At 56.5% G+C, this 14,180-nt stretch overlaps 1 protein-coding gene across 2 annotated transcripts; it reads right to left on the reverse strand.

Annotated features, from left to right (window-relative positions):
* Positions 1 to 3,355: 3,355 nt before the first annotated feature.
* Positions 3,356 to 8,467, reverse strand: TMEM59L (transmembrane protein 59 like). Of its 2 annotated transcripts, XM_006186251.3 has the most exons (8): positions 8,207 to 8,466; positions 7,129 to 7,282; positions 6,941 to 7,044; positions 5,663 to 5,815; positions 4,962 to 5,064; positions 4,473 to 4,590; positions 4,256 to 4,373; positions 3,356 to 4,006 (listed from the first exon to the last, which is right to left on the reverse strand). In XM_006186251.3, exons 1-8 carry the CDS (start codon positions 8,375 to 8,377, stop codon positions 3,878 to 3,880), a joined length of 1,050 nt encoding a protein of 349 aa, XP_006186313.2. In that variant the 5' UTR covers positions 8,378 to 8,466; the 3' UTR covers positions 3,356 to 3,877. The 2 variants fall into 2 exon arrangements, with proteins under 2 accessions (XP_006186313.2, XP_032321118.1); XM_032465227.1 differs by lacking the exon at positions 5,663 to 5,815 and having other exon boundaries at positions 3,370 to 4,006; positions 8,207 to 8,467.
* Positions 8,468 to 14,180: the final 5,713 nt, after the last annotated feature.

Below are 14,180 nucleotides of genomic sequence, written 5' to 3' on the forward strand. Positions count from 1 at the left end.
GGCTTCAGGCACAGCTTGATCCAGGACTTCCAGCAATGGCGTGAAGACATTATCTCTCTCCATCCTCCAGCAGACTCTGTTGTCGTAGTGACAAACAGCCCTTGGCAGCTTCAGACTCACATCCTCACAGCTCAGCAATCCCAGGGGATGTCTCTCTCCCAGTAAATCCCACCGATACCCCAGGAGGCTTGAGTTATGCTGCTCAACTTCCCCTGAGCCACATAGGTTTGATCAAACCAAACCAGAATTCTATTAGAAAGGAAGAAGAGAGTGATGAGTGCCAGGTAGAGTCCTACCAGGTCTGTGATGGCATTCTGAGCAGAAAGAACAGCTATAGCAAAGATCTGAAGGCTGGGCCATTGATGTGACTGCAGAAAACAGTGAGGATGAAGCCCACTATGTCTTCAGACCAAAAGGTGGGAGGGACATAACAAGAGAGGTGGCTGCCAGCTTAGCAAGGGGAATTAAAAGCCCTTAAACGGAAAGCAGAGGAAATTAGGTGGTATCTGTGGGCAACAGGGAGCCTGCTGGAGAGGGACAAGGTCAGATCCCATGTAGGGAATGGACTTGACCAAGTGAAGCTGCTTCTGAGGTCTGACAGAGAAGCAGGGAGACAGCCAGGTAAAAATAATTACTGATAACCTTCTCCATGCCAGGTCACATGAGACCTTTGGGAGCTTCCCTCATGGAGCTTATAAAATTATGTTAAAGGAAGCCAACATTGAAACAAATAATTATTCATCAACTACAAATGCACTGAGTGTTCTGGCCAGCACCAGGTGTTTGAGCTATATTAGTACAGGTACTGGACAAGTGAATGAAAAAACCATGTACCCACAGAATGGTGAGCAAATAAAATGATTGTTGTTTTTTAGAAAAAGGAAACTGTAAATGTGGTAAGCACAGGGAAGACAAACAGGGAGCTGAACATTGGTATGACAGGGGATGCTGGCCCAGTCCAGGGTGGCAGGGATGTCTTTGGCTAAGGAAGAGCCCTTTTTGTTGAGAACTTGGATAGAGCAGGGCTTCGAGGGAGTTCCTGGCTAAGGGAAATGCAAGTGCAAAGGCCCTGGGGCTAGAAGGAACAAGGTGGGCTTGAGGAATCCAGAAAAATTCCATGTGGCTGGAGCATAGTGAGCAAGGGGCAAAGCCTCCATAGAAGTATATGGAGATGTTAATAGTTGTACTTTATTATTTGGGGGGAGAGGTAATTAGGTATGTATGTATGTATGTATGTATGTATGTATGTATGTATGTATGTATGTATTTGGGGGTTCTAAGGATTGAACCCAGGACCTTGTGCATGCTAAGCATGCACTCTACCACTGAGCTATATCCTCCCCTCTGGAAATGTTAATTAGACCAAATCCTGGGGGCCTTGTTGGTTCCTGTGGATATTTGGGCTCCTCGTGGCAGCACTAAACCTCAGTAGGGGGTAATGTCTAGGATCAGATTTGCTTTATACCAATAGCTCCCCAGTTGCTGCATGAAGCTGGAAGGTGGCTGGAGGGAAAACAGGGATCCCCAAGAGGAGACGAGCACATTCGTTGGGCGAGAATTACTGGTAGCTTGGACCTTGGTTGTTGCCATGGAGATACAGAGAAGCTTGTGGTCTGGAGGCTAAGGGGACAGGTCCTGCTGATGGGATAAGGTAGAGTGAGGACAGCAAAGAATCAAGACGCCATCCATGTGTCTAGAACCACTGAAATGGAGAGACTGGGGCAGGGCGGGTATGCAAGGGAAATGACAGCCAAGGTCCCCTTTGAGCTGGGCTGAGGAATTATGGTCACCATTTAAATTAACAGCAGTGATCATTGCACACCATTGTGGACATACCTAATACCACTGAACTGTTGGCAAAAACGGCAAATTTTATGTGCTACATATTTTTTACCGCCACAAAAAAAGTAGAGGAAAAACCTTAAATGTACAACAACTCAAGCTAAAGAAAATGAGAAACGCAGTCCTTAAGTCGCACTAGCCACTTTGCAAGGGCTCTGTAACACCGTGCAGCTGGGAGTGGTACATATAGAATGTTTCCGTCGTCATGGAAAGTTCTACTGGGCAGCGCTGACCTGCCGTTGCTTCTCGCCTCTGCCCAGGTCTTATTTCCTGACAATGTTCCTAGGGACTACTCCAAAACCCCACGCTAGGCCCAGAAAAAACCCCTGGGAGCCTAAATTGCCTTTATGTTGAGTCCTGATGTTCATATCAGGCAGGGTCCTGGTAGCGAGCAGGAGGCACTCAGAATGGATGATTCAGGAGGGTGGTAATAAAGGGGCTACTCGCAAAGGTGTAGCAGAATTGGGTAACTGACATGGGGTGGTAAAGCATGTAGGATGGGCAACAGCAGGGAGCTGAAGGCTCACTTGGTGGAGCTATGGCCTTGGGTTGGGGGATGTAGGGAGGGAAATGGGGAGAGAAGCCCCTCGACTTCTCCTTCCTTCCACCTCCTGCTGGTGGCCCCCTGCGGCTGACACTAGCAGAAGGCTGAGGGCCCAGGTGAATCAACCTCCAGGGATATAAGGTGGGTGAAGAGTGGAGGGGCAGAGAACTAGTCCCACTCAGCTCTCTAACTCACCTTCCCCCAAACAACCATCCATCACCCACAAGCCTCCATCAGCCCCAGGAAACCTCTGTCCCACTGGCCATCATGGGCCACATCCAAAACTCTTCCAGGAGATGTGGCCCCCACCAGCCAGGCATCTCTGGTTGCCAGCAACAGAAATGACTCCAGCTGACTTAACTAAAAGATTTATCGGAAGGATCTTGGGGAGTCTGCAGAATGGACAGGAAGGTTGGAGTGCCATGGCTGTGGCCTCATCAGGGGTCAGGCCTGGGCTGCTTCTGTCTTTCAAGACTCCTTTTGAATGCAAAGTGCAGGGAAAGAATGCCAAGTCTGGGCCCCTTGGGTAGGGAAGGGGAGAGAACTTGTGGGAAGGGGCCTGAGGTTGCCTCCAGCCTCCAACGGGGCAGAGCTCCATTCCCAAAAGAAAGGAGGATGGAAGCCAAGTGGTGACAAAATTAACAAATGTCCTTTTCAAGAAGTGACCTGTCCATTTCACAGGAGGGACATGTGGGCCCAGGAAAGGGCACTGACCCACACAGGCCAGGCAGGTGGCACAAGTCACTTCTCCAGAGACTCCCCCGGTTAGGAGAGTGATGTGGGCTGGGTAGCAGAGAGACTGTCCTTCCAGATGGCACCTGTTTTGCACCACTCAAGCCTCAGGGAGTTCCCAGGGCCTTCCCCCATCTCAGAAAGGGCCTGGTGGGCAGGGGTCACGGTCATGCTCAGGCCACTCCCCAAGGGGCAAACGAAAAGACCAACAGAAGCAGGCTCAGTCCCAGACGTTTTTTTATATACAGGGTTTATTCCTCCCAACCCCCGTGCTGCAACTCCAGGCTCATCCACACCCCCAGCATGAAGCTACCCACCACCTCCTGCCTCCAGGCATCCTCTAGTCCTGTCCTCTCATGGGGCTAGATCTCCACAGGTGGGGCGGGGAGAAAAGGGAAAGCCCTAGCACAAGGCAGCTCCCCTGCGGCCTCAGACCCCCAGAGAGGGGAGAGAGGAGGAAGCAGATAGGCAGCACAGAACTGGGGTTCCAATTCTCAAGAAGCTATACAATAGAAGACAAAAGTAACGATAGAAGACAAAAGTAATGCTCTGGGGGAAGGGGGCAGAGAGAACTAAGGCCAGACCCTGCACCCTCAGCAGGGCCATGGGAACCCCAGGATCCAGGGAGTGGGGGCAGGGCTGGGGAGAGAAGAATTTAGGGGAGGAGGAGCCCAAGGATGGTTCTGCCCTGGCCTGGACTCCTAGGCAAAGGGCAAGTGAGGCAGAGAAGCCCCAGTCCTTGGCAATGGAGCCCCAGGCCTACAGCTTGGTCAGGTCCAGCTTCAGCTTGTAGGGTGGGGGGCTATCCCCAAAGGCGTGCGATGGGGGAGGGTACAGGGGCCAGTCTGGCTCTACCATAAAGCCCTTGTGCTGCTCCAGAGTCAGGGGCTGCAGGAGGAGGAAGAGAGGGAGGGTGGTCTATGAGTCCCCGAGCTGGGGATCCCGCCCTGATCTCAGGTCCCCTCTACTAAGGGTGGGTGTTGTTTCCACCTTTTCGTAAAGGAGTAAAGAAACTTGCCTAACATCACTCAGCAAGTCAGGGGTCCCTGCTTCCTTGGAAGGGGGTGGCCCTACCCAGAATATGGAGCTGTTCTCCTGCCACCCCTCCACCTGGCCCTGCCCAATGGCCCCGCCCACCTGAAACTTGAGGTGCTGGCCGGGTGCGGTCACCAGAGTAGAGCAGCTCAGCCACAGCATCACCAGCACAGAGAGGAAGAGACAGCAGGCCAGGATCCAGCGAGGAAGCCCCGAGCGCCTGCCCCACCCAGCAGGCACGTTCAGTGGCCCTAGTGGGGTGAGAGAGACCCTCCTCTCTGGCCCCACCCCACCCCACCCCCAGGGTTCTGCCACCCACCGGGACATGCAACTGAGGAAGTCGTTGTCCTGCAGCTCATCAGACTCCACCTTGGCCTTGCTGCTGGTCTTGACTCGAATTTTGGCCTTTCTGACCTTGTCCAAAGGGCCTACAGGGTCTGAGAGAACAGGTCACCTCTCAGCAGTCTCCAGGCCTTTGCCAAGAGGTGAAAGCAGCCATGGAGAGGAGAAAAAAGGCCAAGACCTGGGGCAATGGGGCATGGAGTCCTGGAATAGATCAGAACCCTGACAGATGTACCATGGACCCCTGAGAGATGGACCAAAGAATCCTGAGAGATGAACTATGGAACCCAGAGAGATGGACCATGGAACCCAGAGAGATGGACCATGGAACCCTGGGACATGGACCATGGAACCCCAGGAGTTTAGAGATGGAAATCCCAATCCTTGAGAGTTCATTTGCCAGGAAGAGCCCTTGTGGCAGTGGAGCCACCTGTGGAAGGAACACTGGTCTAGGCTTGGACCTTACCAACATGCACCTCCAAGGCCTCAGGGTGGGATCCCCGCCAGGTCACCTCCACTCGCTGCAGATGGGCCCCCTCGTGCCCCAGGCTCTCTACCACAGGCTGGGTCTGGGCCAGGAACAAGACAGCACAGAGAAGCCCTTTAGAAAGGCACCATCTTAGCCCTAGGAGACACCTCTCTGTGCCCTGTGTGGACTATATTGTCCCATGGCCCGCTGGCACCTAGTTCCACTGGGGACAAAGAGGATACCCTCTGTGGGGCTGTGGGCTGTGATGTCAGGGGTGCTGTTGCCTGCTATTGTGGGCCCTTGATTTGTCTTGACCCCATCCTCCAGCTCCTGAAGTAGGAACCTGATTAAGGGCAAGCCAATAGAATTACAGGGATTGGCTGAGAGGCCATCACATGACCCAGCCAGGGCCAATAGGAGTACATCTCAGTTTAGTTAATACCTCAGACAGGTTGTAGTCTAGAGCCTCAGGCATCCACCCTGCTGTGAGGATGGAAGCACTTGCCTGGGAATGAGGCTACCCCAAAGGACAGCAGAGTCAAGGGATGGAGTGAGACACTCTACCCCTAGATCCAGCTGTGCCTGAAGCTTGCCTACCTGTGGACTTTGCATCCCATGAGTCAAGAACCAATGCATCCCACCTTTATACCCTGACCACCCAACCAGTACTCTGGTGTGGCCTCTGCCAGATCCCTCACCTGGAACACCACCACCTTCCCATTGTCAGTCTGCAGGTAGTATGTCCAAGTGGAGGAGACGAAGCCCTGGGCCGAGTTGACAAGGTCATTGCAGAGGGTGGAAAACAAGTCCAGGAGCGAGAGGGCCCCACTCGGAGCTTCCAGGACCTTTCTCTGCCAAGGGGAGGCCCAAGGCACAGAAATGTCACCAATGTAGGGCATTAACCAGTGGGAGGGGAGGTGGGAGAATTCACTGTGATCAAAATTCACTAAGCGGTTTGGGGCAACATGGCTTCATACAATGCACACAGGGCTGTGTGCCATTGGGAAAGTGGATCGCCCTCTCTGAGCCCTAAGATTGGGATGATTCTCTTCCCTCATAGGGTTGCATGAGATTTCAATTAGACAATGGCACAGGTGCCTAATTTGCAGTTGCCACTATTATTAAAAATGTAGTCATCATTATTATTCTTATTTTGATAGTTTCAGGAGAGAACTTTGAGCAGGCAGGAATGATAGTGCACTGAACTTTGATGAACAGTGAAGGCCTAGAGGAGATGGAGGAAAATGAGTGAAGAGAGGAAAGGGCTTTCTAGGGAAGCCCAACGTATAGGTTTCTGGCTGTAATGATGATGATGAATGATTTTCTGTGCCTCAGTTTCCCCAGTGCAGCGTTGTCTAGACTCACTCATGGATTATCATAAGTGAGCAATTTTTTCCCTGGGGTGAGGAGAGGGGTGTTATGTGTGTGCTTGGGAGGCTGCTTCTCCCTGAACCTCCATTCTGAGCCCCCAGCCCCCTCACGACAATGGCCCCCAACATGTTCCTCACAAGGAATGTGCTTAGGCCAGTAACTGGCATGGAGGTCAGCTCTGGTGGCACTGAAGATGAGTGAGGTGAAGGGTGGCCACAAGCCCTGGTGGCAGTGATTTTAAATCCCACTTCTGCACAACCCTAACTGTGTGACCTTGGGCAGTAGCTGTGTGGGCATGAAACAGGGGTGGCACGGTCTCAGGTGCCTCAGGGTGGCATGAGAAATTTGGGGCAGGCTGGACCAGGATACATGCTTGATAAATAGTGTAAAGGGTGGCTGTGTTGGGGGAGATGGGGGGTGGTGCAGAGGGAGTATTTCCCAGTCACAGAGATACAGTTGAGGCTTGAGATGTGATATGGCTTAATCAAGGACACCCAGTAAGCTTGGAATGGAATGGAGAGCCTGGGAGACTCTGGGTATGAGTGCAGATTGGGGCAGGTAGAGGGCGGGGATGGGCCTGGGGCCACAGGTGGTAAGGCGCCCACCTTCTGCTCCGACTCCGGCTCAGGCTCTGGCTCTGGGTTCTGGCTCCAGCAGCCCTCGCTGCAGGCCTGCTGCTCAGTCGCCTTCACATAGGCCTCCACACAGGCTGCAGGGGACAGGAGGGAGTGACTTGGGGACAGCCCTTCCCAGGCCACCTCTCCCCACCCTGGCCCACCCAGCCAGCCCTCACCTGCTTCACACTCAGCCTGGGTGGCATTGGGCTTGGAGCTCCTGGCAACAAATCGGCAGATGGAGAAGAGGCGGCAGCCTCGCTCGCAAGCGCTGATCAGGACGGCCCTGTCATGCGCATTCAGAGACTCAGTGGGGTAATTCTCCAGCTCCTCCTGGAAGCAGAGGTGTAGGGTTCAGGCCAGGGGAGGAGCAGGAGGAAGTCAGCATCCGAAGCCCTCAGGGGAGGAGGTTCAAGATTTGGTTTCCCGCCAGGTCTAGGGAGGTTGGGAGGAGGTTGATGAGGAGGCTAAAAATATTAGTAGGAGCTCTTAGCTCTGAGGAGGTGGGGGGTGTTTATACCACAGATAAACAATGGAGGTCACTGGGTTTGGGTAATGGTTGGAAAACTGAGGAAGATGAAGGGAAGTACCCCCACCGCAAGACTCCAGGGAAGAAGGGGGAGGTTGAGTGGGGTTCTCAGGCCTGAAGAAGGAGGAGGGGCTCAGAGGAGGAGTTTTTGTCATCATTCAGGCCTGAGAAGATTGGGATCTGACTGGGGTGGGGGGCAGTAAGGCTATCAGTAGGGGCTAGTAGCTCTGAGGGGGACTAGGGAGGAGGGTGTGGAAGGTGCTTGGGTGGAGGGGGAGGAGAAGGGGACTGTCAGGCCTGAGGGAGGTGGGGGTTGGGCTCCCCAAAGGTCCTTGCGCAGCAGAGTGAAGCCAGAGCCCATGAGGTGGCATCAGGAGCCTCAGTCCCCTCCCTGCCCCAGGCTTGTAGGAACTCCCCCAGCCCCGCATTCATCGGAAGGACCCTCATCTTCAAATCCTCATCGGAGGGACCCCACAGCCCCTCCCCCGCAGAAGGAACATCCTCATCCCCATCGGAGGGACCCCGGTCCCCTGCCCTTGCTCCTGTCAAAGGAACTCCAGCCCTTCCCCCACCAAAGGTTCCCACCCCCATTGGAGAATCCTCCTTCCCTGACCCCTTCCCTCTCCGAGGAATCCCTGTCTCTACTCTCAGTGGAGGAAATTGCATCCTCAACCCCTCCCCCATCGGAGAGATCTCGGGTCCTCTAGCTGGCGCTGCATACGCTTCACCTGAGGGGGCTGCGGTCTAGGGTAGCGGTCTCGGCACCGCAGCTGGCAGCTCTGCGTGTCCCCAAGCTGCGGGGCGAAGGGGTCTCGGGCAGGCGGCGCGGGGGTGGCGGGCGGAGGCTGCAGCAGCAGCAGCAGCAGCAGCAAGAGCGGCATCAGCGTGACGGAAGCCATGGCCAGGCCAGGCGCGAGGGGCGCGAGGGACTCCGGCTCCTGGCAGGCGCGGAGGATGCGGCGGCGGCGGGGACCAGGTCGCTGACGTCACCCGAGCGAGGCAGCCTGGGAAGTGGGGGTGGGGGATGCGGAGAACGGGCGGGGAGTGGCGCTGCCGCACCGTCGGGGTGCAGGCGGGGCGAGGCAGGTGGATCGTGGCTCCTGCCATCTGTCCCACCTCCTTCGTATCCATGGAGGAGGAAATCTCAGTCATCTCTAGGGGCCAAAAGCAGAGTGGTAGGATAGAGGAGAGATCTATTTGCCAGGGGGATCAGGGAAGGCCTCCTAGAGGCGACGTTCGAGCTGGCCCCGCGAGGAGGACAATCGAGGCAGAGGAAACAGCAAGGGCCTTAGGCGGGGACGAGCTTGTTGGAAAAGGAAGTAGGAGGGTGGTGGGCAGGCTGGAGCCCAGCCAGAGAGTGGAGATGGAGGGTCGTGAGGGTCGCAGGGCTGGATTAGAGAAGGCCTTGGGAAGGTCTGTGGCATCATCTCCTTTGATATCCAAATCAGAAGGATGGTAACTTGAGGGCAGTTTGCCTCCTTTAGGAAGCCCTCTGGGACCCTCCAGAGTTCCCCCACGCTCTCCTCACTCTGACCAAGCCCTGATCCACAGACCTGGGGTATCTGGACCCTTCTCCCCAGACTGGGGGTCCCTCAGCCTGAGGCTGAGTGGGAGGGACACAGGTGCTGATGGGGCGATGGAGTACTGCTAAAATTTCTAAATCCTGTGGGAAAACTTGGGGGCAAACAGGGGCACTTCTGGCTTCCATAACTGCTTCACTCTAGGGTGACAGTGTAGCCCCATGAATCTTGGGTTAGGAGGTCCCCTAGTTTCCTCTCCGGCAGGCATGGGAGTGGCGGCGCTCCTCTAAGCCTGTGTCCTCTGCAAAAATGATCCCCCACTCCCTGGGGTTCCCCGCGCAGGTGCCTGTCCGCTTGCACTTCTTCCATCCATGCTCCGTGCTCCGCCCCCGCAGACGAGGCGGCAGCCACTTGGGGTCCGCCGGTCAGAGGGCGCCGCAGGTTCTGGCCAAAGAAGAGGGGACGAGGAGGGGGAGTCTAGCGCGCCCCCTCCCCCGGCAGGCCGCCGCGCTTTCATCTCCGCGGCCTCGGCCAGCCCCCACGTGGCTTAATCAGGCGCGGCTGTGCCTGGCGGACCCTGAACATCTGGATCCTCGCGCGGCCCCTCCCCCGCCCCGCCCCGCCCCTCCCGGGCTAGGCCGCCGCGACCCTGCAGCGGGGGCCTCCAGCCTGTGGTTTGCGCGAGAGCCAAGGAACCCCGCGTCTAACCCACCGGGCGCCAGACCTGCGCTTTGGGAAACAGCCGTTGGTTATGACCAATACTGTCCCCCATTTCACAGGTGGGAAACTTAGTACCCAGGACTCCTCTGCAGAGCCAGGATTCAAGCCCACACATGTCAATTCCAGAGCTCCGCGCGCTGAAGCCTTCCACAATTAATTTTCTTCATTCATTCCAAACAAAACAGTTCCCAAGTATTTTCTTATAACAACGTTACAAGGAAGTAGTGGTAGCCCTTGTCCAATTTACAGATGAAGAAACTGAGGCTTAGGGTGGCAAAGGGCGTCGGCCCAGGTGACAAGCAAGAGAAGCAAAAAGAGGTGAGCAGAACCCTGCCAAGACTGGGAGGTGGGACGTCAGGGGAATCAGGCGCCTCTTAAAGCTCAACAGGGAAGGAAGGACACCCGCACCCTTTTAAAAGCGGAAGGGGAAACTGAGGCCAGAGGACTTGGGATACTGGCCTAGGTCGCCAGGGAGAAGGAGTGAGAAGGTTTGATCTCCTGCCACCCACCCCCCTTTCCGCTCCAAGAGGCCGCCTGGAGCGGGAGCGGAAGGAGGACTTGACCCCGGCCCCCCAGGTGAGCCCCCGCGCCCCTCCTGCCATTCCCGAGGGATCAGGTCCAGGTGAGGGGCGGGCGGGCCGGCGGGCGGCCAGGGTCGGGTTTCAGGAAATCCGCCGACATTCCTTCGGGGCTTAAGAGGGAAAGTTGACTCGGCGCCGCCCCTAGCCCCCCCTCTACTTCCTACCCCCCGGGGCGGCCCGGCTGGGGCTGCAGGCGGGGGGCGCTGCGGCCCGCCTGGGCGTGAATCAGAGGCGGGCCGGGCGTCCGGGAAGCCGCGGCCGAGGTCAGGGCGGGCATCGGACAAGCGCCCTTTGTCCCTTGCCGCTCTCGCCGCGACCCCGCTGACCCCCACCCCCAAGCCGGGTACAGGCTGGGGAGCAGGCTAGGCACCATGGCGCCGCCGTTTGCTGACAGTGGCGGGGAAAGGGGCACAGTTGTTACCCCCAACATGGCTGGCGCCTCCTGGAACCCAGACATCCAAGGTTCTCCAGGGTGCAGAGGGGCATGGAACTCTCCATGACCCGGTGATCACTGGCCCTGACCTGGACATAGGCAACTTTGCATTCCTGAAGTTCCCCCTCCGATGCCTATGGGGACCAGATTTTTAATATACAGACTGCACAAAGCCTGGGATCCAGGCAACCCAGCTCCCCAGGCTCAACCTCCAGGATGGAAATGATAAAGCCCCTTCTTCTGCATACAGATCCTGAACCTAGGTTCTGCTGCCCCAAGCCCATGTCCAGACCAGCCCATCTCTATTCTCGCTTCCTCAGAACACTGGCCTGCAATAAAAGTCAGCTAATCCCATACGGAGGAGCCCTGACAATGGGGGTCTCAGCATAAGAGGGGCAGCTCTGTGCCCTTCTCATCCCTTGTGGGACCCCTTGTGGGACCCTGTTACCACTGCCCCCTCCCTGTACCCACTCAATGCCCTGAAATTATGCAAGGAGCTGGGCTGGAGGGTCTCCCCCAACATAATCCTTAGGTGCAAAGTGTGCAAGACTAAGGAGGAGCTCCTCCTCCAGCCAGTATGGTGCCCTCCCTCCATCTGCCCCCTCAGTACATTCCCAGACACGTTCAAGGACTTGAGTCAATATTTGTCAGAAGTTCCATCAACGCTGGTTCCCCTTCCTGCACAATAGGTGGTGGGACTGAGGAGGAAGGGGTTAAGCCACTGGGAGAACCGAGGGCAGAGAAGGGTGCACCTAGACAACAAATCTCTTTCCTTAAAGTCTATGAAGTAAAGGTCACCCAGAGGGCAGAGGGCATGCTCCAGGGTGGGGCTGGGCAAATGATCCATACCCTTTTACAGGTAAGGACCAGAGAGGGGTGGCTACCAGCTTGGATCACATAGCAAGTCAAGAGACATGAGCCTGGCTGGGACACCACACAGCATGATTCACTGGTACTGAGTTTTCTTGCTACTTGGAGAGACTAAGAATTCTCCATCCTTTCATTTTGCAAGTGTTCATTGAGCTCTTGTGTGGCCCTCACTGGCCCCAGCATGGAGTCCGAATGGCTCATAGGGTGTTCAGTCTAAAGAAAATGTCTCAAGAGAAAGATGATTGGAGAGCTGTGTTACAAACAGTTTAAAAAGGAAGGGAAAGAAGGGTGTCTGGAAAGGGTGGGAGGCCCCCTCTGAGAACGCTTGACCTGTGACCTGATGGAAGAGAAGGTGCTAACGGGGAAGGTTTGGGGGAACTGCATCCCTGCAGAGGGAACAGCAAATGTGCAAAGACCTTGTGATAATAACAACCCTAGTGTGTTTGGGGAAACGGGGCTGCAGCAACTGGAGCGGAGTGAGGGAGAGGAAGGAAGAGGATGAAGAGAGTGGAGAAAAGGAGAGGGGAGAGGGCAGGGCAGAGAAGATCCTCTTTCTTCTTTCATCTGTGCAGCTGTGCAGACGAGGGCAGGAGGGTTTACCAGGGAAGCCCAAGAGGAGGCTGGCTGGCATTGCAGAAGAAGATGGTGGGCCCTGGACCAGAATAGAGTAGGGAAAAGGGGTCAGAATCTCAGAATGGGGATGTATTTTGGAATCAGAGCCAAGAGTATTTGCTGATGGATTGGACGTGAGGGAGGGAGAGAGTTGTCAAGCGCACCTCCAGGTCTAGGTGGATGCAGGAGCATCTGGGTGGATGGGGGAGACTGGGGAATGACTAGGGGAGGAGCAGACACTGGGGGGTGGGGGTGGATATCAAAATTTTGCTCCAGAAGCCTAAAGTCCTTCAGGAGGGAGTCAAATGTTGCAGGGCAGAGGTGGCATATATCCTGGAAACACCGTTTCAGCCAAGAACTGCCATCTCCATTTAACTCTCTGGACCACCTAGCAGAAGGGACTATGGCCCCATTTTTCAGAGGTGACAGACTGAGGCTCCAAAGGACCATGCCCACAGTGCCAGGTGCTATGCTAAGTGTTTAGACAGTGTAGCCTTCTCTTACATTGTAACTTTCCACAGAAACCCTTAGGCTGGCTAGGAGTCGTACACTGCGTAGGGAGGAAACTAAGGCAAAGAAGCCGGTTTGCTCCAGTAAACGTCAGTGCACCATGCCGGGGCTGCTGTGCTCTCTCCCTCACAAACCCATCCGAAGTCCAGAAGGGTGGGGGCGAGGGACGCACCGAGGACTCTATCTTTCAGTCCTCTTTTCTGACAGCCTGAGGTCTGAGTTGGGTATCCAAGTTGGAGGAGGGTGGTAGAGGGCAGCCTTGAGCAAACAGGATGAGAACTCCTGAGCCCCCCTCAGACACTTTTACCCCCTTGGTTGGTTAAGGACCTAGAAGGCGGGTCCAGGCCTCTAAGGGAACCCCTTGGAAGAGGGAGTTAGAGCCCTTCCCCTCTGAGGGCACTCGGCTGGGGGCGGGGCTGCGACTCAAACCGCGGGGTTGGAGGCGGCCCCGGAACTCTCATTTCAGGCTCCCCCTCCACCCGCGCCTTGGAGGCCAGGAGCCCTTTTTATCTTGAGCGCCCCGAGTCGGGTGGGGACCGAGAGGAGGGGGATGAGGCGCCCGGGCCGGGAGGGGTCCCAAAACCCAAGCAGTGGCCAAAAATAATAACTCGGAGAAGGATCCTTGTGCAAAAAAAAAAGACAAAGTATGCTTCGCTCGGGGCAGCCGGCATTACCTGGAGCCGGCGGGCGGCGGCCGCCCGAGCGATTACTCACTGCGTGGCGCACCCCACCCGCGGGCCGCTGAGCGGATTTTTCCGTGGGGGGGTGTCTCAGCGAGTCGAGGGGGTGCCTCCTTTCTGCTCTCCTCCTGGGAATCTCTCCTGCCCCGCATACACAACCCGCGCAGGCTCCCGTCCCCTGGGGCCCATTTTCCCTGTCTGCCCACGCAGGAACTCTCTCCTGAGGCCCCCGGGTGCCCCCAAGGAACCTCAGTTCCGTCCCGCTCGAGGGGGACAGCTGAGCCAGGGCGAAGTCCGGGGACTCTGTGCCTTGCAGCTCTTTCTCCGTCTTCCCCTGCAAAGCCTCCGGCCGAGGCTGCGCGCGGAGGACCAGAAGAGGCGGGATGAAGTGGGAGGGGGAGCGCTGAGCCGAGACCGGTGGGACCCGCGCGCCGATGGCGTGGGGCAAGAGGGTCGATTTTTAGGCCCCCGGGGAGGAAAAGGGGCTGGAGATGGGAGCAGGCGGGGCTCAGGGACCGCTTAGTCGGGGGGGCGGGGCCAGAGTTGGGGTGGGGGTCCAGGCAGAGGATGAGAGGGAGACTGGCCAGGGCTGGGGGCCTCAGGGGACGCTGAAGGGGCACAAGGCTGAGCGCAGGGTGCAGGGAAGTGGACAAGGGTATGGAAACGCAATTGGGGGCGCCAGGTCCCAGATTGGGGGTGGGGAGCCTGGAGCTGGCGGGGTTGGAAAGGGAGGTCCCAGGTCTGTAAGGATTGAGTGAGGGGTTTGGGGCCGCGGG

This window comes from Camelus ferus, chromosome 22 (assembly GCF_009834535.1).
Source record: "Camelus ferus isolate YT-003-E chromosome 22, BCGSAC_Cfer_1.0, whole genome shotgun sequence".
In the NCBI taxonomy this organism is placed as follows: Eukaryota; Metazoa; Chordata; class Mammalia; order Artiodactyla; family Camelidae; genus Camelus; species Camelus ferus.